Below are 27,207 nucleotides of genomic sequence, written 5' to 3' on the forward strand. Positions count from 1 at the left end.
ATGAAAATGCTCCGCTTCCGCAGCCCCAGCATCCGCTCCCTGGAGAACCACCAGGAGATCCCGTGCACCATCCGCCTGCTGGACGACTCGGAGATCTCCTGCAGCATCCAGGTAGGGAGGCAACATCGCAATGGATACAGCAAATTGAGGAATACAGTAGCGCAGGCTTTTGAACACATGCTCAATGCGTACCAGTGTAGTTTTACATAACGTGTTGTTTGTCTCTGGTGCAATGCACAACCTCAAAAATGCATAATTACATCAAATAATCCCCCCATGCCAGAAGAATTATTTTTGTGTATGTGCTTATACGTACGCATGGGTGGAGAAAGAAGTTAGATAGGAAGTTGCTTCTAAGCACAGCAATGTTGGAGATCCATGGGTGTGGTGGATAGGCTGTTGATAGTGATCAGTCTTATTAAAACAGTATTATAATAATAATAATAATTATTATTTTATTATCATTAGTGCATGCATGGGTTAGCAGTCCAAACATCTGCATGTGCATGATGCTTTATTTCAGCATTAGATAAAATGCAGAATTGTTCGTGAAGCTCCAATTTAAAAGATCTACAATATTTTAACAACGTATTTCATATTTGATTCAGTACTTGTGCACAATCTCGTTGAGAGTTTAAGAGAGCTGTATTAAATATTGTGCCCTTGTAAGTGCTCACTCTTGATTATCACCGTCAGGTAAATTTGTATTAAAAAATGTATACAACATACAAATATACAAATCAAAATCTGAAGACAATCGTTTTGTTTTAGTTATCATGAATCGTAGCACTCTTTCAATGTCCACAAAAGTTCGATTTCTCCCAATTATGGTTGACTAAAGTGTTTGAATGTGCCTTATCAAGGTGGTGATTAAAAATCATTAGACAGCAAGTGTCTAAGACTGCTCACAATAAGAGTGCACAATTTACTCATGTGCATTTTTACTTTGTCAATGATGTGACCACACATCTCATTTAAATATAATTAATGAAGTGGACATGAAGTGTGTTGTAATCCTACTTTTTTTTAAATGATTTTTGTATTTTGATCAGAAATGTCCGTGACCTTTAGGGCCCGGCAACTGCTTTCATTTATGGGGAAAAAAAAAGATATCTAATTACTCGGCTTACTTTACGTAACTTATTGTGTACATTTTCCTCCTCTGTTTCTCAACACCCTTTGCTCCTGCAAACAAAAAAAGCCCAAGAAAAAGTTTGATGTGACTTTAGAGTCATTTGACACGATGGAAATGGACTTGTAAAATTTCTAGCTGACTGCTTTTCTTTCCTCGTTTCTTTTCTTTTCCAAAGTGTGCTTTTTAATGGCTCCGTGTGCCGTGTGCTTGTTCTGTGCTCGGCTGTGCATATTTCATGACCTCCTGCTCTAAGTCACTCACAAAAGCAGCAGCACTTCTCATCACTGAGTTAATTTCTCCTTTCTTTCCATAATGTGGGTCAGTCGGCACACAATGCAGATGTCAGCAGGTTAAACGAAACTCGGTGTAATTTAATGTCTATCTTTGATGCCTTTGTGCCTGCAGTGGAATTCTGTTGTGTCACATCAAGAACTGTTCCTAATAGTGTTGCACACACCATTGGAGAGCTGCCAGTGCCCAAGTCTACTGGAATTCCTGTTAAGGACACAGTTGTCCATGTGACAAGATGGCTGCTTAATGGGAAATTAAAAATCGGTGTCAAGGAAGTATTGTTGAACTGATACTTCTTATCTTCTTGTCTGATATACTAAGATCTTTGTATGGTGGAGAGAAGCTAAATTTAGCCTGAGTTGTTACTCCACACATACTTCTGAAAATCAAATCTTCTGTCAGTCATTTTTCTTGAAGTGTCATGGAAATATAATTTTTGTTATATTTACTGTTGAAACTATCAACATGGAGAAATAAAAGTGTAGGGGTGGTGTCACTTTTACACTCCATGTCGTAGTGCTCAGTCAGTACCATGTCTGTGAAATGCTTTCATCAAAATACCCCAAGGGTATTTTCGCTGTGTCCCAATTTCCAGCCACTGCCAGCCCCAAGCTTAGATAGAAAAAATAAATAAAAGAAGGGTTGTGTCAGGAAAGGGCATTTTGCAAGCCAACCCAAAAATTATTTCATTTCACACCTGATGGGTGGGCATGCACTACAGAGACCCGACTATTCAGATACAGGCAACCAAAAAGTCAAATATCAAAGTTTTGCTACCTTCTAGCAGTATGGAATCACATGTGTGTGTGCTCCATGCTGCAACATGCAACTTACTGCAGGTCTTGTCATGCCAGAAGAACAGAAGAGACAAGAGGAGATCAATACCCGGTTGACCTCAACTCCTTCTTATAGATTCACGATTCGCCTTCTTCATCCCGTCTATATTCCATTCTTCTTCCCGCTGTTTGACCTCTTCCCATTGTACCTTATCTCACATTCTCTTGCTCTACCTATCTTTTTTTCTGCTCTCTCTGTCTCGCTCCCCTGGCGTGTCTGTGACACATCATGTATAATTAAGCGAGATCAGTGTTCCTCATGCGGCTGACACCCCGTCAGTTGTCAGCGATGCTTTTGCATGGTGAGTTACTCTGACTGGGGCTTGGATGAAGACATTTGAAATGTATGTTTGTTTATGAGAGCATCTTCTGAAGTCTTTCATGCAATCCAGTTGGAGCATGCACAAGCATTTTTGCATTTGTCATGATGTGATCATATGATGTTGCAATAATGCAATTTTGAGGCTTATTCTGAGTCAGTCTGGTTGGTTGATGATGCCATACAGAAGTGGACTGCACAGAAAATAACAAATCAAATCAAATTGAGCATATCTATCTATTACGTAAAATATGGATTTTTAAGTGGAATTGTGGAAAAAATATTTCATATAAGTCAATGGTCATATAGTTGGACTTTTGAAAAGAATTGTCAAGTTAGTAAAAAAGTAAAATAATTGCCACTTCCTTTTCTGAAATGTGTGTGTGAGGTTGTTGTTAAAATAGCATATGCAGCAGCAACGCAGTTCTCTGAATTGTTTGAGGAAAGTTAAAAATAGCTAGACTGGTTCTATTCTCGTCCCGTTCGCCCGCCGACTTTGATGCTCATCAAATCAAGAGCCATAATCTATTTTCTGTGGTTTACTTTTGCAGGTTCATTGCAATATAAAAGTATGAGAAATGGGTTACACAGTACAACGTTGGAAAGGCAATATTGGTGTGATATACCGTTTTAGATCAGTTTGAATAGCAATGGGAAAAGAAACCAAAAAAAAAAATCTGAAAAATGTTTCACATATAACCCCTAAAGTCAGAAAATTTGCTATTAATACAAAAGGTGGAAAATGTCGCCTGTCTATCACACAATGGCCGTAACAACTATCCTGTCCATTCTTTTATTATGACATAATTATTTCAAATTACATAAACAACACACACATGCACGATTACATACGCACTCTAAGGTTTTTTTTTTTCCCTGTGGATTTTTCATGGATTTTTCTGTCTTCCACAAACCTGCTGTGGTGTGAAGATAAGAGAGACACTCACAATAGTAGCAATGCTGTTACAATCTCAATCACACTGCTCTCAGAGTGTGTGTATGTGTGTGTGTGCGAGATAACCAGCAGTGCAAGCGGGATGGATGGCTCTGCATTAGAATAGGAACTAGTCCTGCCCCATAAACGTATAATTTACGGCTCTAAGTCCAAGCTTATTAGCTGGTGTGCCCAGCCATGAACTCACTCTCAGCGTGCATGCATTTGAACACCTCACTGTGTGTGTGCGTGCGTGCATGCCTGCCTCTTTTATTCCAAGTGATGATGAGGTAATTTGCCTCTCCCATACAAGGGACAAGGTCGCGGCACAGTCAATGTATGTGATGAACACCCAACCTCCCGGAAAAAAAGGGCAAAAATGAAGATGGTTTTCTTTTGGCCCCCAGGTTAGAATGAAACCATTCATCAGAACCTCCAGGTTCTAGAATGAAGGCAGAGGAGGCCCGTGACATCACTGTCATCTGATTGGCCAACAGATGGAGTTGATTCTTTAAGCTATGTGGCAAGGAACGCCATTGCGCACGCCCATTTTTTTTTTTTTTTTTTTTTTTTTTAAGGGAGTGCTTTTTAATGACCAACAACTCTGTGAGCAGCTTGTAAAAAAAACAGAATAAGCAACACTTAATCTGCTCCATTGTTGACACAACAGTAAGCTATTTTGACCTCATTGTACGAGGATTTTCTAATAATCAATTTGACACCATGAATTAGTATTAGCTTCCCAAAAGAATAGAAGCCATAAGAATGAACAGAGGGATCATCTCCCTATTTTTTTTTTTGAAGGGTAATCATCGGTCATTTGGAAGCCTAGCCTCAATTTTGATACATCCTATAATATCAGGCTAGCGCCTTGCAGTGTGAAATCCTCAACTTGGTTTCAGCATTCTTCAGAGCGTGGCCTCAGAGAATGATTTGCATCCTACATCCTCGGCTGGACTCTAATCTTTTCAAATGGTCCAAACCCCAGCGAGTGACCCACTTAGGCTTGACAAACTCAAATCAATGCTGCCAGATATTCTTCTTGAAAGAAAATAAGAGCTTGAACTGCCAGATAAATAACTACCCATAATGCGAGGGGTACCTTTAAGTTCCATAAAACGGTGGGTGGCTCAAATGAGTTTTGCCCTGCGTCACTTTGCGCTGGATCAATTTGCTATATAGCTGAATTAAATCCAGTAGTTTCTTATTACCATAGTCAGTGCTTGTCCAATAACATCATTAAGCGACTTTGTATTGCAAATGCAATGCGGGCGGAGGTCATGTTCCCCCATTAATATTTGATGTTTTGTGAGTTTTTTTTTCAGATTTAGGACGGACACTGGAATGAATACTTGATGGCATAAGTGCTTTTATTTTATATCACTTGACGTCTGGACGTGGCTGGTTGCACAAAGCTTGTCGGGCATGCACAACACACACACACACACTCAAACTCAAGTGTGTGTATGTGAAGGCCACTTTGCCATCATTAAGTGAGGCTGATGTAGAAACCGAGCGGGTTAATTTTTAATATCCAGGCCTTTGACGATATAAAAAATGGATTTGGCTCTTGTTGGACACGACATAGACTCCTAAACTCCTTCTTCCTGTGCGAGTCTTTATTTAGCGCCGTCTCAATCTTCTCGATGTGTTTGGCCTCTCACTCTGCCTCTGTTGTCTGTCCTCAAGTTTCCGCCCCAGGGACGAGAAGGAGTGTGACTCCATGATCCGTCTGCGGCCTTCCCTTCCAGCGTTTGTGTGCTCTCATTTGCTCTCTTTTCCGATTTCACGGCTGACTCCCAAACACTTTTGTCACTGGGGGGGGGTGTAGGCGGGGTCCACACTCTCATTCCAGAGCTGTATAAAAGGATCAAATAATCATTTGTTGTTAATTATTTGTCATAAATCAAAAATGATAAAACATTTGCAATGATAAATACAATTGTGTGGAAATCACCGCTTACAAAGATCTCCTGCAGTGCCAATACAAAACGAGTACTGGAACCGTGCGTGTGTTTTTGTTTTGTTTTGACGTGTTTTTGTTTTGTGAGTGCGTGTCCCGGCGAGCGAGTAAATCTCAGCGCATGCCCGGAGGACTCAAATCAATCAGTCCTGCTTAACTGAGCACAAATTCAACCTCCATCAGCAGGTTATTGAGCAGTTAGAGGACACGCTCGCTACGCTGATTGCTGTATAGGACTTGACAGGGGACACGTGGGGACAAAATGGCAGACTCAGGCCTGTTATTGGCAAATTTGATAAAAAACGATGTCTCACGCTCCTGTGTAAAAAAAAAAAAACATTTGGATCACTCATAATTTCCATTCTAATCACCTCCTAAATGTATTACATGACAATTTTGACTTAATATTATCCATGTTTTACTTGGATAGAGGGCTTGAAAGTGTGTTAAATATATTATAACAGGATACATGAAAAACTCTCATTGAGCCATGCGTGAAATTGAAGCGGGCATTACAGTTTGAAGCTGCCAAATTCCAGAGCTTGACATTACACCTCGCAAATCGCACACAGTCAGCGAAGATATTCTCCATCTGACCTTTGGCCCTATAAGCGCTGCATAAAATGGATTCAAGCTTCTTTTTTTTAAAACATACTGTCTAATGCAGGCCATTCATCACTGATCTGGTTATCTTATCACTCTTTTCCTCACTTTTCTTTATTGCTCACCTGCATTTCGCAGCTAGCACTTATTTGTGCTGTCTGGTGCTATGTGCTACTTTTCCCCCTGACTCTATATGTGTTTGCGTGTGCACTGTCCATGATGAGTAGATATTGACTGAGGAGCAGAGAGTTTATTGATCGCTCTCTGTGTGTCTGCATCGGCTTTATGGACTGAACATCCGGCCTGTATTTCCTGGCACTACTTTACCTCAGCAGATGTATCACCACCGCAAAGCTGCTGATGTTTTTCTTGCTGTTGTCATGATATTTACAATCATACAACTGCGTGGCAGGGTTGAAGCTAACAGGGAATTGTTGGCTGGGATTACAAAGCAGCAGAGCAAAGGAAGGCAGGTGGATTTTATGGGATTTGTCAGCTTTGATAGCAAGCGTTTGGATATAGAGCCAAAACAAACTTCTATTTAGGGAGTCAGCGCCAGTCTTGAAAGTCACACAGCCAGACCCTGTGAGAGTTGTTAAATACGACCATCACGCTCACCCCTGACGGTTAACGCCACCCATGATGAATGTCTGCCATCTACAGTACAAGCAATTTAATCCAAAACACACAATTGAAGCAATAAATAAATAAATAAATAAATAAATAAATACAAGTTTATTTTCTTAATATAAAATGAAAATATACAATTGATCCATGGGGGGGCTAAAGCATGCCATATATATTTCATATTAAGACTGCTGTGCAGTGTTGAAAATGTAAAGGGTAAAAAAAGTCAATACATTTATATAATATTTGTTTCTACTGTTTATTTTTTTTCTAGAGAGACACCAAAGGCCAGTTCCTGTTCGACCATGTGTGTAATCACTACAACCTCCTCGAGAAGGATTACTTTGGTATTCGCTATGTGGATCCAGAGAAACAGAGGGTAAACATCATACTCGCTGATCATCAGCCTTTTCAAATAGGAATGCAGCGTGCATGCGCATGAGCATTTTTTAAACCGAAAAGTATACGAAGACGCTTTCATAAATATAAAGTGTTCTCCTTTAATGCATCCAAAAGTGTCAGCATTGCCGAGCGCTATTCATCATTGCCTAAAATTATGCCCTTGTGATGATAAACAGCTGTGAAGGTAATATTTCTTGTCAACCCTGGAGAGCTTTAAGATGTTTTTAATGTTAATGATGAGTTTGTGAGTGTGTAATATTCAACAGTGGGTAATGATTAATATTTAACTTTTTTTTTTTAGCACTGGCTGGAGCCGAATAAAGGTGTGGTTCGGCAGATGAAATGTAAGTGCACCTTTTTGTGTTATTTGTATGGATTTACAGGAATGGATGAATGTGATTAACATCTCAGGGTACATATACGGATATAAAATGTAGTCATCCAAAAAAGATGTTTTCATCCTTTTTTTTTTGTATTTGGAAAATACATATTTATGTTTTGTTTGCTTTATATTCATTTGTACTCTATTATTCTTTAGATTTAGTTTGAATTTGAAAATCTGAAAATAGTTTTTTTTTTTTATTATATTATTTTGGCATCCTTAATATGTAACTACATATTTTGACAAAATGCCTGTCTATTTTATTTGTAGAATGTAGAAAAATAAAGACCTCCCACATAGTAAATGCATACCCTTCACTTGACATATATCGTTATACACCATTATGTCACTAACACTTGCTGTATTGTTAAACTGGCTCTAAAAATAAATATTACACTAAAAAATAAATGTCCCCTCACAACACATGCTCCCCTTTAAACAGATGCCTCCTCCATCTGCAGTTGAGTAAATAAACCCCTCGGGCTGCTGCGTGAGGAAGAACCCTCTTTCCTGTCTGTCCTCTCTCTTCCTTCCCATCTTCTCTGTGTTTTCTAATGGCCGGGATGTTGTTCCTCTTCTGCTATAAACTGATAACGGAGCAGGCCTATTAGCGGTGGAACATGCGCCTGGGAATTAGCGCGGGAGATCGAGATAGAGGCAGAGGAAATGTAAAACGCTGATGGATAATGTGGCGAAAGGAAGAAGGGTCTGAAAAAGAAGAAGAAAAAAGAGGGAAAGAAATAGAGGCGCTGAGTCGTCCTGACGTGTCATCTCCCTGTGGCGGAGTTGTCACCTAAATTAGAACATGTGACGTATTTTTATTTAGGACATTGACGTCACATTTGCATACGTGTGCCAACTCTGTTTAAAAAAAACATCTTAATGCTCGTGTTTTTTTGGGCTTTCGTAATCCTGAACATCTATTATGTATTATGTGTGGCTTCTTCTTTTTTTCCCCTTCAGTGATTGAAGATCACCTTTTTAAAAATCGTGATGGTCCCATTTAAAACAACTGTGGATTGTTAGAAGTTACGTAGAGTCATTACCACACATTTTATGTTGTTGTATTATTTGTAGCTAGTGTTGCCCGGAAGATGGAATATTGTATGTAGCAGCTTTACAAATGCTTGGGTAGTCACAATGAAACAGAAAACAGTACGTATAACTCATTGTGTCAATATTTTCAAAGACAGAAATGTGTAAGATGCCCAGAGAAGCAAGGAAACGTTCACAATTTGTTTATGTCTGTGCACGTGCGTGTCTTGTGTGTCTCCACAGCTCTGCAGCCCTTCACCATGTGCTTCAGAGTTAAATTTTATCCACACGAGCCAATGAAGATCAAAGAAGAGCTCACAAGGTACAAGGACCGACCCTTTTACACAATATCTGCTCTACTTGGTGATTGGTGCCATGGTAACTGGGGAAATACGAGAAATCTAACCAGGAATGAACAGGAGCGATGTGTAATTAAGTACTGGGGGGGTCTTGATTTACAACAGATTTCTGTTCCAATGACGTTATTTGTCCCCTGGATGGAATCTGCCGTTAAGTCAAGTTTATTTATACAGCCCTAAATCACAAGCAGTCTCAAAGGGCTTCAGATATACAAAACAAGTTGACAATTATTGTCAAAGCATCCCCTGATCTTAAGCTGTCTGTCACTAACCTCTGCTAATACAGTAGTTAAGTCATTGCAGTAAATCTTAGTATCAAAAACACTGATAGTCTAAGACAAATGTATTTCCAAGTGTCCATTGTGTAGGTTGAGTGATCATGGAAAAATGGTGCTGGAAATGTAGCAAAATGCAAAACAAGCCAGAACAAATTTATACTAGTGCTTCCTCCATGCTTGGTCTAATTCGTATGGATGAGTTAGCGCCGGCCCCGCCTTAGTAACCGTGGCAACAAACACATCCCCTAGCTGCAGCGCCACTGTCATTTTTGATTTCCTTAGTAACGTGATACGCCGCCTGCCATTAAAATTTCAAGTCGTTTCCAGGGTTACGCCACCCCAAGTGTGTATGTTTTCATGTCAAATTGCAGCACCACATTCACTTCAGTCATGAGATTGTTGCAGTGGAAATATTGTTTACAGTAGCCAGATTTGAGGTCATTGGATGTGTGGCGGGATAATTTATCCCTATTTCATCATTCACTGTTTTATATTCCGCTCTCTGGATTTCAGCTAATTAATGCGGAAAAGTGTGAAAACAAATGCAAATGGTACACTATTTAGATTTCTTGAATAATTGCTTTAAGTTACCTGACATAACAGTTGTTTTTTTTTATGAATTATCAAATACATAGAAACCTATGTCGTATACATAGGGGAGTATGAACCTTGTGACCCAAAATGCATACAGTACTTTTTCTGCTCATGCATTTTGCTTCTCTTTTCTTCCTTGCATCTGCAGGTACCTGTTGTACCTCCAGCTGAAGAGAGACGTCTACCACGGCCGTCTCCTCTGTCCTTTTGCGGAAGCTGCTTATCTGGGCGCGTGCATCGTGCAGGGTGAGGCCATTGTATTGTACTAGTCAATGATGCGTTCACACAGGTGTGATTTGGCAGCTGGAATAGGTTTCGTAAAAACATGGGAGGTATTTTTTACTGTGTGACTTTTTCATGGATACAATCGAACTAAATTCTTCATTTAAATCACACGATAAAAGACATGCCCCATCCCTAAAAAACACTTCAACACAAAGTCATTGTTGAAAGGAATGCGTGCACGGATTAGAAACGGGATTAGCAAGATTTGTTCTATTAGAAATGAACACGTCTGGTCGAGTGCTCTCTGATTGGCTCGTGTGAGATGGCAGAAGTCCTCTCCCTTCCAACTGTCACAATGTAATGAGGACAGGCCCCTTCAGGGTGATGACTTTGGAGCTGAGGATTAGTTTTAATTAGGCAACGCTTTGATTTAATCATTGCACTGATTTGTAATTAAAGCTGGCTCTAAGACAGTTGGGACCTTCCATGTGTTGACAGATCGGGCGATACAGTAATCCCCGTCATATTTGTGCTTCACTTCGCAAACTACTTAAATGACATAAAATGTCCTAAAAGTACACAAATTGATGTCAAATTATTATTTTTTTAAATGTGGTATGGGATAGTAGGCTAGAAGGCAAGGTCAAGAAAATAATACGTGTAATTGGTTATATTCTATGTCAATGTCTTGCAGTTTCTAATGATTGATTATAGCTTCATAATATGAACAAAAGTATTGGGACAGATGGTCATTTTGAAAGTGAAAGAGTGGAAAGTGAAAGAAAATATGGAGCTTCCGCACTTCTGGGAAACTATCCAAGTGTGTCTTTGGGGAATTTTTGTCCATTCACCCAGAAGATTCATATTCTCTCTGATGGCCTTGTTACATACCAAAATCATCAAGCATGCTTTTATGGACCTTGCTTTGTGCACTGGGGCAGTTAAAATGTTCACATAAAGTTGGAGGCGAAACAAAACAAGTGTCTTGCTAAAATGAATCTATGGTGTTCACTGTTCTGGGCATACATAAAAATTCACTGTTGGGTTTACACTGGGAAAGGAAATGTCTGTTCTCTTGGAATAGCTTTGATAACAATCCCAATAAAATATCATCATCTTAAATGAAATGAAATTATTTGCTCCTGATTTAGATTTTGAACATGTTATGGCTAGTTTTGAACAGACGTTAAGGGAAATTGGGCCACTTAAAGGCCAGATCTGGCCCGCGAGCCTTGAGGTTGACATTGTTGCAATGTATTCACCTCAAGCGTTTTGTCTCCTTTCAGCCGAGCTGGGGGACTACGACCAAGAGGAGCATCCGTCCGACTATATCAGAGACTTCAGGCTGTTCCCCAAGCAGTCGCTTAAACTGGAGAGGAAAATTATGGAGATACACAAGACTGAGCTGAGGTGAGAATGTGTGTGTGTCACTTCTTTCTTACTGGTTGTTTGATCTGTTCACGCACTGATCGGAAATAGCGGAAAACACTAGAAGACGTAAAAAAAAAAAAAAAGAAAAAAAGACCAGCTTAAGTGTCATGGATGGATGAGACTGGAGGGGAGAAACTATTTTTAGATGGTGTGAAATTTGATTAAAGGCATGTGAAAATGGTGCGGGAATCAGCAGTTTGCTTTGAAACACAATGTTGGATATAAATGTCACTATTTCCCCCACAGCAAAAAGGACTTCTAGCTTCCTGGCTTGTGGACTTTATTTTAGGTCGTAATCGACTAAATCAATAACTTAACAGCGGAACCTTTGAATTGAAATGCTCCGGAAGAGGAAACGCGAGATAAAGACCATCAAAGCGTGCACAGCCATTTTGTGATCACTCCAGAGATGTTCAGTTAGATTCACATCTGGGAACTTGCTGGCCTACTCAAGGACATTGCCAGAGTTGTCCTCAAGTCACACGTTTGATATCATGACCAAAAGTGGATCAGCATGCTTGCCATTTGTTAAACTCCGCTTTTCTTGATTTCCCTGCACAGTTCACAAGATGCTCTTATCCTACTCCTGCAGGATGTGTTTGTTTATATGTTTGTTTATAGCTGAGCTGCTGCCTGCAAGGTTTGTCACACTCTGAGCTTTTAAGCATCAAAGACGAATTCCTCATTTGTCAACATGGCTTTGGCACACGATGACAAGAATGCCCTCGGTCTGCACCGTTGGGTCCAAATGACTAATCACAGCACGCGGCAAAGAACGACACGGTCTTCCGATTAACCTTTTCTGTTCTCCGCATATGAACAAATGTTTTGAGACTCGGTTACTTGGAGGGAGACTCATGAGCAGGTCAATTAGTGCATAGTAATTATCATTTGCTGTGACGGCAAAATAAGTTTGGGAAAAACAACTAAAGCACATTTGTATGACTCATAATGTCAACATGCTGAAGAGATTTTTTTTTCAATAGCGCAGATCCTCATTTGGAGCCTATCACAGCTGGATTTGGAATATCCTCGACCAGTCGCCAGTCAATGTCAGGATGCATACTGACAAACAATAATTCACATCTATGCAATATATTAAAACTTGGACTTAACCTTACATGCCTCTGCTCAGAAGAGACTTCCGTCTAGCACGTCCCCAGACACCCTCAGTTAATCTGAGGACGGGTTAAAAAAAAAGAAAAAAAAGAAAACCATGCATGCAAAGACAGGAGTGTGCGATTTGATTTTTTTATCCATAGAGGGCAGTAGCGATTAGAAACTCAAAATTCCAAGCGCAGCTTTAAGCAATCAGAAGACAACATGTTGAGACCAGAATTAACCATAACTTTGAAACTCGGTTCTGGGCATTTGCATAATGTTCTCCCACATTGATGTTCATCTTAGGTCCAATTCCAAATGTCTGGCCTCTTCTGTGTTCTTCAGAAAATGGTGCATTTAATCATTTCTTTTTTTCTTTTTCACACAGGGGTCAATGTGTTGCCTTAGCAGAACTCAACATGCTCCAAAGGGCACACAACCTTGAAACGTACGGAGTTGACCCTCACCCATGCAAGGTAGTTTGTATGACTTTTTGTTTCATACATCTGGTCTGAATGATGCTGGATCCTGTGTTTGTCACTTAATAATCATGGGGATAATTGTGTGTGTGCGTGTCTTTGTGTGTGTGTGTGTCTGTGTCTGTCTGTGTGGGTGTGTATACAGGACTTCACTGGTTCCACAGCATTCCTGGGGTTCACAGCAACCGGTTTTGTGGTTTTCCAGGGAAACAAGAGGATCCATCTTCTGAAATGGTATTGAAAAATATGCTTATTTTGTGTATTATTCAGAAACCAGAAAATAAATTAAGCAGTGAAAGAAATGCCCTAATTTCATAGGATGGAACCCAGGGACTGCAGATACAATGAAAATGGTAGGGGCCCCAAAATTGATCCCTGTGGAACACCATACGACAGTGGGGCAGTGTGGAACTCAGAGCAACCAAGGCTAACGCAAAAAAAAAACCCAATCCTGGTTTCCTAAGCAGCAGAAGCCATTAGAATACCATATTCCACTATATAAAATTCTTCCGTCAGGTCCAACAAAACATGACACAGACAGTCTCCAGTGTCATTAAAAACTCCCAACAGGCCTGACTGTGTTACGCAGCATCCTAAAACCTGACTGGGAAATGTCTTATGTATCCTGTTTCTGCGCAACAATATACTTTGCAGTCTCCAATTTATTGCATCTGCTCTTCATGACAACAATCAGGAAAAAAAGTACAAAAATGACCAATCAAATCTGGCTTTGCACATTTTCATGTTTTGTGCTTCTCTGCTTTGTCCAGGGCCGACGTCAGTAAGCTCAAGTTTGAAGGGAAAACATTTTACGTCATCGGCATTCAAAAAGAGGTGAGTTCGTCGACCTCTTCCTTCTCCTTTCATGTGTCAAGATGAAAAAGGAAACTTCATGGCAGTGTTTACACTTCTCTTATTGATACAGTCCTTGTGAATCCATGCGACCTTTCCCTTTGATAACCTTCGACACAACTCCACTGTTTATTTCCCAACACACACAAACTGTATATTTGTGTGTTACTGTTTCAGATCTCCTTAACAGGCAGGATTCACTGTAACACGATGGTGGGTGTGTTAACCTCCTCACTCCCATCATGTGACCAAATGTTACCCAAACATGAGACACTTTACAAAGCAAAATACACACTGAACATTCAAAGTGATTAAAACACGTTTGTTGCTCATTCTTGTGCTAATTTCAATTGGGATTGTCTGATAGGGCTCCCTAATGAACAAGGATGAAACGGTTTATAGTTTAATACGCTGTGATCAAATTTCAGAACAGGTAATCTAACTTTTAGAGATCAAATTTTACGTTGCTACAAATCACAGAGAGAACAGCCTAGATTGTGATATTTGTTATTGGATTTGAATTTTGTTCCCTACTTTCTGAAATTTGGTTTAGTGTTTTTGTATTTGGTTCTAAAGGTTGTCCTATTCAAAACATGTATATTTTACTGTATTTTTTGTAATGGTTGACAGTTGACACTGTTGTTTTTTTTCTGTTGTTTATTTAGGTTTTATTCTAACATTTTATATATATATTTTTTTCTTTTGTCAAAATATGTTTGTATTATATTTTCTCCTAATCCTTTTTTTCTGGTATTGGTCGTAAAATGTGTGTATTTATTTAGTTTTCTTCAACTTTTTAGATTTTGCATGTTTTTCCTCCAATATGTTTTTATTTTGGTCCCAATATTTTTGCCGTGGTTGATAATTGGAGAATTGTAGATTTTTCATCTCAACGAGTGGAGTTGCCTTACTAAATTTCTTCCTTCATGTGATTTTAAAAACCAGTCTTGTGTTTGGGTGCACTTTTCATGAACATCTGGGTGTTGCATCTTTGATGCCTCACTCCCATTTGTGCATACTGCCTCTTCATTTTGCAGCTGATTGTGTTTGACATTGGAGACTGACTCACATCGCTGATGATTGGGTGCATTATCGCTAAGTCGCATCGCTGATTGGGTGCTTCATGGTGAAGTCAAAAGCCGGGTTTGGTCTCCAATGTGTTGGCCGGCCAGCCAAGTGCTAGATCTGTGCTAATCCAATGTGATGACGGCCGCTTAGTTTTATCTTTGTGTTTCTGTCTCTTCTCTCCGTTTGTAAACATAGTCATCACTGGTGAGTACACGAGGAGGTGGGGGGGGGGGGGGGCACAGCAAATCACTCTTGGACTCTAATCTTCCCGATATGATCTCCCCTAAAGCACCGGCATCACATTGCACACATCCAGTCACACAGGCCCTTCATGTTACATTAAGAGGAACTGTGTTTATGTTTATTGTCTGCTTGTTACATTGTCCTTTGTGTGTGTCCAGTGATCTCCCACATATTCTGGTTGTGTTTTCCTTTGACCTATCACGAACTTTTCACTGAAAACTCACTTGTTTTATTTTGCAATTCTCAAGATGCCATGTCACCTGCCATTAGTTTGTGAAGGGCAATGTTGCAAAATGAGTTTGAAATTACATTAAACTGTGCCGGGATCAGAGTTAAATTGATTTGAAATAAATATAGCATGTTATGACTTGAAGAATGCATCTGAACAATACGCCTTTTCTCCATTCCTGCACTTAAGTTGAAAATGAGAAAATTGAATTAGCCCTCTTTCATTGTCAGTGGCACAACTTCGATGTATAAATGTGACGCCACGTCATGCCTGTCAGTGTGTTTCACCGAGTCATTCTCACGTCATCGATCGTCCTCCCACGGATTGGGCAGAATCGATTGATTTTTCTCCTATTACCAGATGCGCACAGCAACTGTAAACCTGCACTTACAGCAAGATGTCCATCTTCCAGGCCCATTAGGACCTCTTTGTGCTGAACAATAAAACTTAAAAGCCTATGCTTCCAATTGTGGCTGTCAGGCATTCTTTTTTGCATGTGTAGTAGACCACCGCATATTTACGCTTCAGCACCCGTGGAATCACCTATTCTCACTTTTTATTTTATTTTTTTATTTATCTTTTTATGGAAAATACTTTTTGATCCACCTCTGTTTATGCAGAAATTCAGGGGAAGGGCCCAAAAAAAAAAAAAAAGCTAAATAATTTGCAGTTGGGCCCTTTCCCTCCCCCACGCGTAAAAGGTGCGGTCCACTGCATTGACATCTCAAAGTGATTTTCTCTTTCCTCTGCTTTTGTGCTTTTTGTGTGCAGAAGAAACTGGTGCTGACGTTTCACACCTCAACCCCTGCTGCGTGTAAGCACTTGTGGAAGTGTGGGGTGGAGAATCAAGCCTTTTACAAGTGCGTCCCCCCCCCCCCCCCCCCCCCCACACACACACACACACATACACAAAGCTGATTGGTTATGGAAACATAGCTTATAGCCTATAGTTGAAGTTAACAGCTACTGATCCTTATTCAGAGTACAATAGATTGATATTGCATCACAAAGAAGCTGTGTTTCCAGTAACAACTCGAATGCATCGTATCGACTTATTAATGTGAGCCGCTCAAGTGTCTCGAAGGAAGCGAGACCGACTAATGTCATCTCAAATATCAGACAAGCCAATTATCTTTTCAATATCAATTTATAAAAGCTCCGTACATTATTACTTTGATTCATACTGAGCCGGCGACTAATAGCCGTCACTTATCAGTCATACAAATTACACATTGGTCGCTCATGTTTTTGCTGAGTGTGTGTGCAACAGATGGTTTGTAATGATGCCCCTATTTTTATTTTTTTGTCCTGCCACCCTTTTTCTAATAGGTGCGCAAAGTCAAGTCAGATAAAGACGGTGTCAAGTAGCAACATTTTCTTCAAAGGCAGCAGGTTTAGATACAGGTGACATACATGTTATTGTTTTTTTAGCAATACAATGCCACTGTCTGGGTTTGCTGAACTGTTTTTTTTATTTTGCAGTGGAAGAGTAGCCAAGGAGGTGATAGAAGCCAGCTCTAAAATCCAGAGAGATCCACCTGAGGTGCGCAGGTAAGGTCGATCGCCATTGTTCAAAACAAACAACCGCGTAGGAATTGAAGAAAGAAAAATTGAACCAACCTGCTCGATATACTGAATCACTTTTCCAATTGGCCCTAATGCAAGCAGACCATCGCATTGCCGTATACCTTGGCGCTAATTTTGTAGAAAGTAGCAACAAAAAAGACCTGTTTTTTTTTAAATCATCATGTTACCTGTTTTGTTTCCAAATTCTACCAAACCCTTGATCGGCCATCATTGTTGACGTTTGTCTTTTCAGAGTCCAGTTTGGTCAGAGTCGAAGCTTTAGCTCATTGAGTCATAAGAACCTCATCATGAACATGGAACCTCTGGTACCAGCTTTGCCCTCGACCAACGAATACGACGAGACGACGGTGGAAAACGGTAGGTGGATGCTGTGTTCCTTGTCGTGCACCAAATGTAGGAAGGTCATATGTGAGGCTAATTGAGCAGCTGACGCTCACATCCCTCCATCAGTCCGGTCTCCCTGGAGACGGCAATTGCAGTCTGCTAAAAATACCCTTCCCATGAGCCTCCCCGAGGGTGCCGCCATGTCTGTGTATGTGCACTTGTCTCTGAGTATACATGTAGGCAAGTTAACATTTTGAATGTGTACGTTTTGAGATCCCTCAGACTGAGCATGAAATTCAGTCCAGATTGATACTGCTCATAAAAGGTGTCGGCTTTGAAGACTTTTCATTTGCAGGTTATTATCAATCCTTGTCCTGATATCTTCTGTTCTTCTGCCATCTATTATCTGATTTAGACATAAATTTCAGGTATGAAGAGCAAAGGGTAAGACGATAGGAAGATTTAGTTGACACGGCGTGGATGTGATGGATCCTCAATCTCCGTTTCCATCACAACTTCACCTTGGAAGCGTCAACAACCGACTGCAAGGACATTTGGATAAAGTGTCCTCGACGGCTAAAGTCACCGTCTATATTCAGAGCTCTAATCTCCGACATTAGAAGAGAAACAGGAAGCTGACCCGGCATCAGTGTCAACCTCGTTGTGTTTGTACAGCCTGTCGCTACTCACCGTGGCACGACGCTATCACTTATGGATGTTCTTATGGGGATTGGAATGCAGTCCTGCCATGTCCTGTTTTGCAAAGCAAACTACTGCACTACTTTACAACACAGTCATCGGTAGGAGTACAGTCGTTATCACTTTCTGTCTCTTTGGGTAAAGTCTCCACAACTAACAGTCCTGAAAGACAGAAAATATTTAGAAACTAGAGTACAAAGTAACAAGCAACCAGCACCAACTTCCATTTGCAGGAGATCTGCAGTCCAACGATCCGAAGCTCAGGTTTTTAAAGATTGGCCAACTGTAGCCTGTAAAATCCAAACCTTCTAAGAGTTTCACTCCATCCACAAGCAGTTGTCTCATGACAGGATTTTCATTCACATTGAGACTTGAGCCTGCAATCTACCGTACCAAATACCCAGATCTTGAGAAACTGGGAAACTCCCCCCTCAAAATTTGAACCTTTGAGGGTTCCACCCCATTGACAAGGTGCCTGACCACAACAAAAGGGGTACTGTTGGAATCAATTTCTATTACTAAGGACTCTAGGGGACTTTTCAGGGGGCCCAGCTAATGTTGGGAAAGACCTTCATGCGGATCGACTTGAAGAGAGGAAAAGGAAAATGATCCCCATCCCATTCAGGGTCAGGCCTGCCTCTCTGTAATCACTGTTAGATTAGTTGCCCCTCTCACACCAGGACCACCTTGGTTATATTTAGATCATGGAGCTTTGGTTGATCTGCCTCTAATGCCTGCGCAGTCTTTGTTAAGATGGTTGACATTCATACGAGGCCGGCCGTTTGTGGATCACAGAGAGCGAGAGAGAGAGAGAATGTATCTGGTCTGTCACACTGTCTCTTGAGTGTGCACATCGAGGCGTGTGTGTGTGTGTGTGTGTGTGTGTGTGTGTGTGTGTGTGTGTGTGTGTGTGTGTGTGTGTGTGTGTGTGTGTGTGTGTGTGTGTGTGTGTGTGTGTGTGTGTGTGTGTGTGTGTGTGTGTGTGTGTGTGTGTGTGTGTGTGTGTGTGTGTGTGTGTGTGTGTGTGTGTGTTCTAATGCCAAACCCTGTCTATGAAGTAGGGGCATCGCAGTGGACAGTTGGGTCTGAGGTTTGTCTTCCAGACTCAATGATGGAGGTTCTTGAGCACCGGAACGGCACTGATCAAATCAGTTTGGAGTCGGAAGGGGCCGAGCCGGCCGACCACGATAACGCTTCTAGCTTGCCGCCAGAGCAGACAGAGGCCAAGGAAATGCAGGAGGGAGAAGCTGGGCCCCTGGAAGTTTTCTACCCAACGCAGGCCTCAGAGGACCCGGCGTCATCATCATCGGTGGTTGTGGCGCAGGCCTTGAGGTGCCAAGTGAAGATCACCACCCAGCGCAGCCTCCATCTACGCATCGCCAACCACACCGCGCGGGATGTGTATGTGCGGCTGGTGGGGCACGGGGGACAAGTTGCTGGGATCAGTGCCGGAATGCAAAGGAACATACTGGAGCCAAGTAAGATACATAAGGGCGTCTATGGAGCAGTACAATGGAACCTTGAAAGGTTGAGCGCAATCAACATGATTTTTGTAGCAATGCCAGCCAGCCATGGGATTGCATTTCCTTTATAAGGACATTTGAGTTACCAGTTTGCATCTCATTCGTTGCCATTGGTCCATTTATGTGCTTGGATTTTCACAGCCCTTCCATTGCATCTCATTATATTGTGCAAGCGTACCTAGTTACTGTACTCTGCATGTGTCGCTGAAAGGGTGTCTGGTTTGTTGTGACAACCAGTTGGCGCTAAGTGTAAATGCACTCCATCATTCTCACCCTCTCTGGTGGCATGCACTATATACAGTTAAATGTGTGTGTGAATAGGAACGAGTCTTCTTGCACGAGGTGTGTGTACGTTTTAAAGTAGCTATTGTATTCATTAGCTAACAATGCTATTGATGCAAATTGAAGCATGCGTGGAAGTGACGCCTGACTCGTATAGCTATTAATAATAATCGACTACTACAGACTGAAATTTGAAGGGGACAATATTAGCCTGTCTCTGGAGTCACAACACAAGTGGTGTCAATGAGTCATTGTGGTGAGTGAGTCGGATTGAGCACCAAACCTGTGGCGCTAACTGCCTGTCTCGGAGTTTGTCAATTATCGATAGGAAAGAATATGGGCAAAACTGCCTTAAAGAGGAAAGAGCTTGGTCACATAAGTGAGATTCAGTTTATATACGTCTTCCCGTGTAGGAGGTTTTGCTTGGAATCATTTTAACAGGAATGACAAACGTAGGAAATATATCACTTGAACAAGCCCAGGTGGAATTGGGTGTGTTGGAGAAGAGAAACATCTCAAACGTACAGGATAGCGGTTCTCTTGGATTGTAGTTGAACATCCCTTCTGTAGGTGGAAATACAGTACTGTGTGTGTGTAAAAATATATACAGCTGTCTTGGGTGCATCAAATTGGAGCGTGGTTCTTGGTGCACTAATGTCCCGTGTTGGTTAACTCAGTTTATTGACACTTTGCTTATCCAGAGTTTATCTCTGCCTTCATAGACTGTATGCACACACATGGACAAAAGAGGAACCTGCAGGCTTTTTGTCTGGAGGTCAAAATATGACAGAAAGGACATTCACTGTCACAATGTATGTGGACGAGTGGTGTTTTTCTTCTTTTCTTTTTTTTATGGTAACTTTTGGTGCACTGTTGTCAGATGTGTTTTATTAGCATGTGAGCGCCATCTTGTGGGGAGTACTGTCAGGGAAATGATGCATTCATGTTTGATTTACAGTTAATAATAATCATCATCATCATAAGAATAATGAGGGATGGCTGGGATAGATTCTAAATGCTCTCATGAAGACAAAAGCAAGTAAAAGATGATCATCTCATGTACAATCCACAATGTATTTGTGTCACCCAGCAGGCTTTGTTGCTCTAAAGGACTCGGCCACGTTGCCTCCCGTCACACCTTCAGCCGTTCCCGTAGACCATCAACCAAGCACAGATGGAGCGAACTGTGCGTCAGACCTGCCGCCTCCCCGCCCCGCCATGGAGACTATTAGTATCCGACCTCAGATCCCCAAAGCAAGAAGTGAAATTGATGAGGATGACGAGGCTGATGGAGAACGGACCATCTCTGAGCTTGTCTACAGGTTTGCTGGCCCATATATGCACCAACTTGATTAAGGGGTGCAAGTGGATCCCATTTTAGCTAATTTGGGGTGATACATTAGGTACACCTTGACTTACACTTGCAGTCAGAGACCTCCAATTGTATTGTCTTGTCTTTCAGACAGTTTCTTTCCTAAATGTGTTTCTTCATGTTCCTGCTTAGCCCTTGCGCCAGCATGCTTCCCACCCCGGTGGACGACAGCCAAGGAGGCGTGGATCTACTCTTCTCGTCACCTGTCCAGAGCCCTGCCAGGCTTCTGAGGGAGCTCCACGCCGACCCCGATATCCAGGCGCAGCTGGAGGCCGAGAGGGAACGCGACCGGGCCTTCGAGCGCACACGACTGGCAGCCAGAAGGGGCGGCGGCGGGGTCCTTAGCCTGCTGTCATCCAACACCCGGCTCAACGCGTGCATACTGAGCGTGGCGCGACTTATCGCCGTGCTCACAGGCGTCCTGATGGTCACCGTGCCCACTCTGCTGCTGTTGCTGGAGTCCGACCTGGACGTGTCCTTCCTGCACGAGATCCGCCAGACGCCAGAGTTTGAGCAGTTCCACTATGAGTACTACTGCCCACTTCGCCGCTGGATCGTGTGCAAGGTCAGCATGGCAATGGAGAACCTGTGGTCAGACTAAACGTAGGATGGAAAAGCTCTTGGACCATATGAGGGAAGGCATCACTTCAGGGAAAAAAAACAGATGCCCAAAGGTCTGTCTTATATGGATCCTCAGACATGAAATGGGGAAGAAGAAAAAACACGTAAGGTACATAGAACATATTAATTTGTGGCCACAATTTAAGTAGAACATGCAACAACAAAAAAAGAATTGCAGTCACAAATTAGGCAAAATGGCCTTTTTGAGTGTGATGTTCGCACAAATTAAAGCCAAATTCACTTTTTACCTTCCCCTTGGAAAATATTAAAAAACATTTTAAGGCTAGCAAAGCATGGTGAACAACTGGTTGTATTGAATTTATAATTGTTTTGTTTATTACTCCAAGAGTAAAATTAAATTAATTCAATTCAAATACTTTAATACTATGCCACTTGGATTATGAACATATTGACATTATTTTTTAATAAGTAACTAGTAACTAGTTACTAGTTTTGGAATACATCACCCTTCCAAAGCTGTTTGTACTTTACACTTTCTATAATAGAAGGTGCGTTCCATTTGCGAGTCAAACTGTTCAAGGAATAAACTAATATCATAAATGTGTGTCTTGGACACAAATTACGCCCGTTTTGTGGCCATAAATTCATGTTTGAGGCCAATAAAGTAACATTTTGGGCACAAATGAGTATTTTGCACGTTATACTTAATTTGTGGCCCCCCCAACCCAAACTGGAATTTTCTGTGTGGGTTATATGTTAATTCCACCCCCAATCCCTGTCATGTCTGGGTGTCCGTAGTCTTAACATGTCATTCAATCCTATACCCAGTCTTAACTGTTGTTGCATCCTTGAGTTTTGAAAATCGTAAGATGCGATCACTTGTTAAGATTGATCTTTGTGGCCAAGAATAGAAGAGGACAAAAAGTGCTGGCAAAAGGCAGAGAGGCACAAAAAGGAGGAGGAAAAAAAAAATCAAGATGCTGACAAGTGAAGGCAAAGCCTTTTGTCTTGACTTGATTTGATGTTTGATAAATCTTGTTCAATGATTGCCCCAATTGATCCCCAAGCATGTCAATCACAGGAGAGTGATCAGCAGTCGCGCTAAAAGTTACCGCAATCTCCTAAGTTGAGGAAACAAACAAAAGAAGCCACATTGGTACAGAAGTTGTTTTTAAGCTTTTGTACATTTTTACGTAATGCGGATCTTTCAGGAATTTTTAAGTCAGAGGATCGACTTTGATCTTATTTTGGGAAAAAAAAAAATGTAACCGTTTACAAAAGAAGAAAAGAAAAAAAAAAAAGAAGCAAATTCCCGCAAGTTTTTGGGGGGCGGGGGTGTTTTTTTTACAACTCCTACAGCACAAATTGACGTCAAGTCTCTGTCAGACCGCATGATGTCATTTCTGTAACAGGAGAGGCTATGTTTAGTTTGCGCTTATGTAGCAGATCATGTCTTCATGTTATGTGTATGGCGTGTTGGGGTGCAGCAAAAAAGAATGCAAAAGCAGGATGTTGAGTTTTTTTGACAGAAGATTTAGAGAGAAGAGACGGACGAGGTCAAGTGAAGGTGTGTGTCATGCCAGTGTCGTACGTTTCCTGTGATGTGTGTCGTAGAGGACGTTTTATTTTTTGCCTGTAGCTCTTTTCCACAACACTGTGTCCAAACCTACTGAGCATCCTGTCTCCCAAAGTGGTCGTCTTTCAAATTCTTTCCATCCAAACAAAATCAAAACCAAAAAAAAACATGGAGCTCTTGTCAGCTACCATTCGGACTGTCCAGTCAGTTATTATGATCAACTTCTCAGGAAATGGCATAAGCAGCTCCTGTTGATTGCATTTACCAGGCACACTTACACTGGGTCAACTGTCCCTTTATTAGCAAGGTTGCCCCCCCCCCCCTTCATTCTCCCGCCTCCACTCATCTGGCATTTGTTCTTTCGATTTCATTTTTTATTATTTCGCTAGCTTTTGTTTTCTATAATAACCTGAGTTGAACGTGAACTGGAAGCGCAGCAGTGGATTCTATTTCGACTTAATTCTCTTGAAACAATTCATTTTATCTCTCAATTATTAATCCAGCATCTAATTCCTAAGGTCCTGCTCTAGATATTCACCAGAATGCTAATACTTTTGTACAGTACTGTATATAACAAGATGCGTATTTATTTTGAGCAAGAGTGTAGCTGTTGCACTACAACGTTCATTTTTGCAAAGGCATTCAATGAATCTACACAGGCACTCCTTTCACAGTCCATACAGATGTTTTCTGCCTCATATGAATATGCATACATAACGCGTGTGGGTCCGATCCAACACACGTAGAAAATATGCAGCGACAAAGCATTTATTTTTCCTACTAAAAACCAAGAAAAGGGCCAAATCACTATGACAACAGCATTATTGTCATATTTATTGCTGACATCAATATTTTGGAATCCCAAGGTGGTTTTGCGAAAGGATTCATAGATGTACAGCTCTTCATTTCCGTACTAATTCACTCACTTGAGTCACTTTGGAAGAATCTGAAAACCTGCATGTCCTCCTTTTGTAAATATGATGTTGATCAATGTGGCAAAAAAAACAACTGAAAAAAATATGGAATGTGTTGCTTTTTCCTGTCTTGTAGGCTTGGCTGTCTTGCCCATCATTAGAATGCATGAGACATTATTTGTTTTGACCAAAAAGGGCAAAGATGAGTTAGCATTTGCTGAGAACCTAAAATTTGCTCACTTAATGATTCTATTAAAAATGTCTTACTTAAAAAGTGCAAAATTACAAAGAAGACTCGAAAACAAAACTCGAAACTAATGGAGTATGGTAGCATGTTACCTAACGTGGTGTTCCCCACTCATTTTGAAACAAACGTGACTTATTAGCCAATTGAGAATATGATTGAGAATAAACGCAATGTAATGTGAGACAAATGTATGGTTAACAATGCACAGTTTGCTAATACCATGTTCCTGCAAGTTTTAACATGAATCGTTGCACGCTTTGAGATTTAACTTTGAGAAAAGTTTCAGAGACACATGATGTAGCATTAGCTTAGCTTGTAGCTTAGCATTTACCATAACAACAAAGGGAATTGTCGCTCTTTTTAGCTCTTTTTGAGCTGTGTCACTTTAGAGCATTACGGTAACAGGAAGTTTCATTTTTGTTGCATCGTAATTATATAGAAAATATATATATAAAAAAGAAAAAAATACAGCAATTAGACACACACTAGATGTCATGTCCAAGGACAGGTATTCTGGATTATGGCTATTTACATAATTACATTAAAGTGTGTACAATTATACATAATAAAGTGTGAAATGTATTCGATTTGAACTCAGGTCTTTGCCAAGGATTGGGCATGGGGATTATGTTGAAAGGTGGCATTTAGGAATTGTGTGAGCATGTGCAGTAGTAGCTGATTTTTCTTCATATTGATTTTATTCTTTTATTCTCTGAAACGACTCTGGGAGATTTTATTTTGAACGGAAACATCCACTGTACTTACCCCTTCACCACTCCTCTGGGACAACCAAGCCTTACGAACTTTGTGACGTGAAACATTTGAATGTTTGTATGTCATTCAGAAGAAACTACGTGTCGATTTCTATATGTTGATACTGCCACAATAAAGCTCCCTAATGTAACATGTGCTGAGTCCTGAAATTGGAGCATTACAAGTTATTTGCGGCGCCATGGACACAATGGCCCTAGTTGCCAAGGAAAAGTCAAAGTGAGTGTTGCAAAATTGGAAGATGCCACATGTAATTCATTTGCCTTTAGGCCCAAAAGGTTTGCTCCCCACAAATTCTCTTTTATAAACAAGTCAAAATGATCAAATTAGAGTCATATTTTTCAGCTTTATCTGCTTCAGCATCGTGCTGCATATATTTTAGAAGGACAACACTTGGGCAGCTTTGGCAAAGCTGAAAGAATGTGCACCTCGCTGATGGTTTTCTGATTTTAAGATATTCAACTGAAAACATCTGCTTTTCAGCATGAGACACCAAAATCGTTGGAATGGTATCATTAGAGTCTAGAAAATCAAACAGATCCACACTTAAGACAATGAGATTATTTTTATTTTTTTTCAATTTGGTGAATAAAGCGTTGGCAACAAGTTAAGACTCAAATAGACATTCCGCCCCAAAAGTCCCAATGGAACAGAAATAGTCCACTTTTGCAAAGTCATCGTCACATCACATTGGCGCGGAAACCTGAAACGGCTCACTGTTGTTTGCGGTCTCTCCTAGCACACAGTGCCTTGTGTTTGGTCTGCTAATTAATTTCGCACCCTGAGCCACAGACCCATGGCACTGCGAGTCATGAGTCTGTCGCTCTGGAGTGGAGAGAGGTGGCTCTATTCAGCTTGTAGGTACAGAAAATGGGATATTTGAAAAGAACTCTTTGGCCTTGGTAGAGATGTCTGGCTTTACGGGGAGCTCCTGTTTTGAAACGCTTAGATGGGTGAACATTGAGAGGTTATGTCACTGCCACATGGCATGTTCTCATGGCGTAAGCACATCCAGCCTGGTGGCGAACACGCGCACCACCCTGGACAAACAACATGTCGTCAGATAATCCTGAGACCACACATATCCTGCAGCAGTCGCCTCTCTTTGTGACCTCTTGCAGAAAAATGACTTTTCTGGGTTCTTTGCAATCAGCAGCAATAATCAGGTGTAAAAAAAAAGACTAAATGAACATGTTGGCCATGGAAGGAAAAGACATCAGTTGCTGAGTGTCTATGGTGATGTCACTTGTTGCTAGGCAAACTTCATAGGGCTCAATCATAACTGCCCTCAGGCCATTGTAGAAATTTGCATTCACAACCATCAGAATAGGACACCAACATGAATTGGACCCCTTCTATATGTTGGAAAGACTATTTTGAGCTGGACGTGGATTTTTATTTTATTCATGCTTAAGGCAAACAAGGTTTGTGTAGCCACAAATTCTGCCTAGCAGCTCGCTATATTTGTTAACATTGAGATACATAGATTCAAAATATGTCAATTGGCAATCATTGTGAGCGTTACTAGCAACAAGAGACTAAAACCAAAAAATCTGTGGCAATTTTGAGACACTTATTTTTGGGGGCAAGTTTAAAGTTCATGTTTAAACAGAAGCCCATTGGTGCTGACTTTGTGTATGATAAACAAGGTGTTATTGGAAGGCAATGGCAATAATAAATGAAGAAATGCAGATGAGCCAAGACTTGGTTTGCCTGCAGGGTTTCTTAAAATGTCTTCTTCATGGACATTTTAATCATAGAAAGTGTTCCCATCAGGAGGGTCCACATGTGATGAGTTAAGAGGAAGCACATGAGTGGGATGGCTCATATAAAAAGCCAGCGCATCATTTTTATTTGCCATGTCGAGGTATTTTGAAAGTACATGCATGGAGACTCCAGCAACTGGAGGACTGTTTTGAGTAAGACAAACAAAAAGGCATAAAG

At 41.0% G+C, this 27,207-nt stretch overlaps 1 protein-coding gene across 1 annotated transcript; it reads left to right on the plus strand.

Annotated features, from left to right (window-relative positions):
- On the plus strand, positions 1 to 25,382 carry frmd3 (FERM domain containing 3). The gene is made up of 15 exons (XM_085908966.1): positions 1 to 111; positions 6,983 to 7,087; positions 7,412 to 7,454; positions 8,771 to 8,849; positions 9,907 to 10,004; positions 11,270 to 11,393; positions 12,904 to 12,991; positions 13,140 to 13,228; positions 13,765 to 13,828; positions 16,158 to 16,246; positions 16,716 to 16,790; positions 16,869 to 16,937; positions 17,206 to 17,330; positions 20,895 to 21,123; positions 21,306 to 25,382. The coding sequence occupies exons 1-15, from the start codon at positions 1 to 3 to the stop codon at positions 21,772 to 21,774; spliced, it is 1,857 nt and encodes a 618-aa protein (XP_085765092.1). The 3' UTR covers positions 21,775 to 25,382.
- Positions 25,383 to 27,207: the final 1,825 nt, after the last annotated feature.

The sequence above is a fragment of the Syngnathus leptorhynchus genome, chromosome 4, assembly GCF_054491065.1.
Source record: "Syngnathus leptorhynchus isolate UIUO chromosome 4, UIUO_Slep, whole genome shotgun sequence".
In the NCBI taxonomy this organism is placed as follows: domain Eukaryota; kingdom Metazoa; phylum Chordata; class Actinopteri; order Syngnathiformes; family Syngnathidae; genus Syngnathus; species Syngnathus leptorhynchus.

Bases quoted from the DNA above. Each gene is read 5' to 3' on its own strand.
- frmd3 (XM_085908966.1), top strand. From the start codon at position 1: ATGAAAATGCTCCGCTTCCGCAGCCCCAGCATCCGCTCCCTGGAGAAC. The intron at 7,088-7,411 runs GTAAACATCATA...TTTTTTTTTTAG, and splicing joins TGGATCCAGAGAAACAGAGG to CACTGGCTGGAGCCGAATAA. The intron at 17,331-20,894 runs GTAGGTGGATGC...GTCACCCAGCAG, and splicing joins CGAGACGACGGTGGAAAACG to GCTTTGTTGCTCTAAAGGAC.